This window comes from Terrapene carolina, unplaced genomic scaffold (genome assembly GCF_002925995.2).
Source record: "Terrapene carolina triunguis isolate 2854851 unplaced genomic scaffold, T_m_triunguis-2.0 Scaffold27611, whole genome shotgun sequence".
Taxonomy (NCBI): Eukaryota; Metazoa; Chordata; order Testudines; family Emydidae; genus Terrapene; species Terrapene triunguis.
Genome location: NW_020691962.1, coordinates 9,519 through 13,526, shown reverse-complemented (window position 1 = coordinate 13,526; position 4,008 = coordinate 9,519). Strand labels below are relative to the sequence as shown.

General features: G+C 54.6%; 1 gene segment (V, D, J or C); it reads left to right on the top strand.

Annotated features, from left to right (window-relative positions):
- Positions 1–644: 644 nt before the first annotated feature.
- LOC113408956 lies at positions 645–1,061 on the top strand (the record flags this gene model as incomplete). The annotated part of the segment is given in 2 exon segments: positions 645–693; positions 776–1,061. Coding segments are annotated over 2 exon segments (335 nt in total), but the record flags the coding sequence as incomplete, so codon positions are not given.
- Positions 1,062–4,008: the final 2,947 nt, after the last annotated feature.

Below are 4,008 nucleotides of genomic sequence, written 5' to 3'. Positions count from 1 at the left end.
TGCGATGGGAACTGGGAATCCCACCCGCAGTTTTCAGTGTGTGTCGCACGGGGGACCCGGCGCTTTCAGCGCGGGAAGGGCCGGGATACCGTGTCTCTGTAGCAGGCAGCAGGGAGATGCCAACCCCATGGGGCAACACGGGGAACCCCAGCCTCATGGCGTGCCAGCTGCCCCATCCCCCAGCCTCCCCCTCCCCCACCCTGGACCCCCCTGCCCTGCTCCCCTCCCCCCAGGCATGTGAGAGGGGCTCGGGTAGTGACAGAAAGAGGGCGCTCCGCGCCCTCACTACAGAGCTCCTTGTCTTTAAACCCTTCTCAGCCTGAGTTCCGGAGCAGGCAGGATCGGAGGACACCGGGTTTTGGCGGGTTGGGTTTGTCTGCTGTTTGTGAGAGAGAAGGGCGTGCAGACAGACAACGACACACACGGAAACAGCCAGACACACAGACAGACCCGGATAAATGCTCACAACTGCACACACAACCTTCGCACTCTTTCCCACGCGTTACTGGGGTGTGTGAGCGCCACCCGCACCCCAGCTCCGGATCCCCCATTCACACAGCAGCTGGTGTCATTCCCCAGTCGCTTGCTCTCTCCCTGAAGCCCAGTCGGTGACTTCGGGGTTCTTTAGCTCCCCCATTACAGACATGCCGGGATCTCTGTGGCTGTATCTCTGCGCGCTGCCGCTGTTCCCAGGTGAGCTCTGGGCGGAGGGGCCGGGGCCTGTCTATGGGACTTTCCTCGCCCCGTGACTCCCTCCCAATTTTCCCCCTTCTAGGTTCGGTGGCGGGGAACTCGCTGACCCAGATCCCGGCTTCCCTGCCAGCCACGGAAGGGGAGCGGGTGGAGATCAGGTGTCAATACATCACCTCCTACACCAGCTACGCCCTGGACTGGTACCAGGAGCTGCCGGGGAAGCAGCCCCTGTTCCTAATCGGGAGGTTTTCCTACGACTTGGAACGCAAATCCGATTCTGTGGCACCTCGTTTCTCTGCGCAGCTGGACAAGGGAGCGAAGTCTCTCACGTTATCCATAGACGGGGCGCAGCGGGCTGACTCGGCGGTGTATTTCTGCGCTCTCTGGAATCCACCGTGCTGCAGAGCGCACCGGGATCCGACACAAACTGCTGGAGGGGGGGGCAGGTGTCTGAAAGGCGGTTCAGTGTAATTCGAGCTCTCAGTCCAAGTAGACCCGTTGGGAGACACACTTCAGCCCTCCTGGAAAAACAAATAAATTTTGGAGGACGTGAGCTCCACGAAGGAGATGAGGCGCTTTGCAATCTAAGTAGCTACGACACTCGGAAGAAGCAACACAACCTGAATTTTAGAGATGGGCAGCTGAGGGGCAGAGGCGCGAAGTGCCTTGGCCTAGGTGACACAGTGAGAGGGCAGGGCCAAGGAACTGGGGTGGGAAGGAGATGTCTTGGTTATAAGTTTATCATTATTTATAATGAAGCTAACGTTAAAATTATCAAATACACAGGTTAAAGAAACAGTGTCTCTGCATCTGGGTATAAGCGTTAAATTATCTCAAAGTACGAAGTTTGGTTTAAACGTGACAAAATACATACAGTACATCATCTGCAATATCCCTGATTAAGGTTAATAAATGTAACCATGCAATTAAACTATTAGCATCCGACTATTGGAGTGCATCACTCAGAAAAAGTGATACTAAGCCCAGCTTGTGGGAAGCAAATATAGCAGTGATTGCAGCTTGTCCCGCAGTAATTGAGAATTTAGGACGGGTTGTCCCTCAGTAAATACAATCCATCGGAGAAGTATTTCAGTTACTTTCCCCGCTTCCCTTCTCCATGGCACTTATTTATAACTGAGCTATAGGACAGTAGTAGCACAGACCTTAACTAGGATCTCAGGGGCAGCGAGATGAGGTCGGAGCCAGATTTCGGGGGGGGGGCTGTGTGATGAAGTGGGACTGTTTTCAATGACAGGTTTCAGAGTAGCAGCCGTGTTAGTCTGTATCCGCAAAAAGAACAGGAGTACTTGTGGCACCTTAGAGACTAACAAATTTATTAGAGCATAAGCTTTCGTGGGCTACAACCCACTTCTTCGGATGCATAGAATGGAACATATATTGAGGAGATATATATACACACATACAGAGAGCATGAAAAGGTGGGAGTTGTCCTACCAACTCTGAGAGGCCAATTAAGTAAGAGAAAAAAAGTCTGAAGTGATCATCCAGATAGCGCAGTACAGACAGTTTGATAAGAAGTGTGAGAATACTTACATGGGGAGATAGATTCAATGTTTGTAATGGCTCAGCCATTCCCAGTCTCTATTCAAGCCTAAATTGATTGTATCTAGTTTGCATATCAATTCGAGTTCAGCAGTTTCTCGTTGGAGTCTGTTTTTGAAGCTTTTCTGTTGCAAAATTGCCACCCCCAGGTCTGTTACTGAGTGACCAGACAGGTTAAAATGTTCTCCTACTGGTTTTTGAATGTTATGATTCCTGATGTCAGATTTCTGTCCATTTCTTCTTTTGCGTAGAGACTGTCTGGTTTGACCAATGTACATGGCAGAGGGGCATTGCTGGCACATGATGGGATATATCACATTGGTAGATGTGCAGGCAGGGCTGGCTCTAGCTTTTTTGCTGCCCCAAGCAGCAAAAAAACCCGCCGCCCCCCCAGCCCCCCCGCCCGGCGCCCCCCCCCCCACCGAGCGCCGCGCCGCCGGAGACCACCCCGCCCCCTGCCGAGCGCCACCGGAACTCCCCCCAGAGTGCCGCCCGCCCCGCAGAGCGCCGCGCCACCGGAGCGCTCCCCCCGCGGAATGCCACGCCGCGCTCACCCCGCCGCCCTTTACCAGGTGCCGCCCCAAGCATGTGCTTGGGTGCCTGGTGCCTGGAGCCAGCCCTGCTCCGACCCTCTCCAGGGCAGGGTGTGGTGTGGGAAGGGGGGCAGAAGAAATAGCAGAAGGGAACATCCCGTGTTACAGCTGGACTCTGGAATCCACCTGCCGTGAGACTTAACAACGCGACGCTGCGTCACACACCTCCTAGGCCCCCCCGTTCTATTGTCCCCACCCCCTGTCCATGCAAATGAGCTTCCCGGGGCCCTGTTCATAGCCCAGTCCCGGGCTGATCACCCCGCTCAGAGCCAGCGCCAGGGTTCAGCGTCCCATCCCGCCTGGGGAACGAGCTCCAGCCGCAGACATGACCCCCAGCCTGGCCATCGCCTTCCTCCTGCTGCTCCCAGCGGGTACGGGCGGGATCTGCGCTGCCACTGGGCGCCCGGTACCGCATGTTCCCTAATAACTGCGCCTCTGGGAATCACTGCAATATTTCCCCTTTATTTCCCCCTCTGCAGGTGTCTATTCCCAGATCAGCCTGGTGGAGTCCGGTGGGGGAGTCAAGAAGCCGGGAGAGACCCTCAGACTGACTTGCACCGTGTCCGGGTTCTCTCTCACTAGCTACGCGGTGCACTGGGCCCGCCAGCCAGCGGGGAAGGGGCTGGAATGGATGGGAGTTATCTGGAGTAATGGAGACACTAACTATAAAGATGCTCTCAAAAGTCGCCTCACCATCACCAGGGACACCTCCAAAAGCCAAGTGTTCCTGCAACTGACCGGCCTGCGACCCGGAGACACCTCCCTGTATTACTGTGCCAGACACACACAGGGAGGGGAAACCTATCAGAGCCCGCACTAAAACTAACTGTGCAGCGAACCAGCCTTCCTGTGTGAGCCGCCAGAGCAGCAGCTGCCAGCACCGCGTTCTCTCTGCTTCCTTAGCTTTTTGCTTCATGCAGATTCCACAGCAAGTTACAAGCGCTTGTGAATTAAACTTGTTAAATCTCCTGGCAGGTGGATTCCAGAGTCCAGCTGTAACACGGAATGTTCCCTTCTGCTCTTTCTTCTGCCCGCCGGAGATTTGCAACCATGAAACAACTGGATGGACACAATCTGTCCGTCTATCTTCCGCTCTATTGATCGCCATAGACATCTATCTATCTATCTATCTATCTATCTATCTATCTATCTATCTATC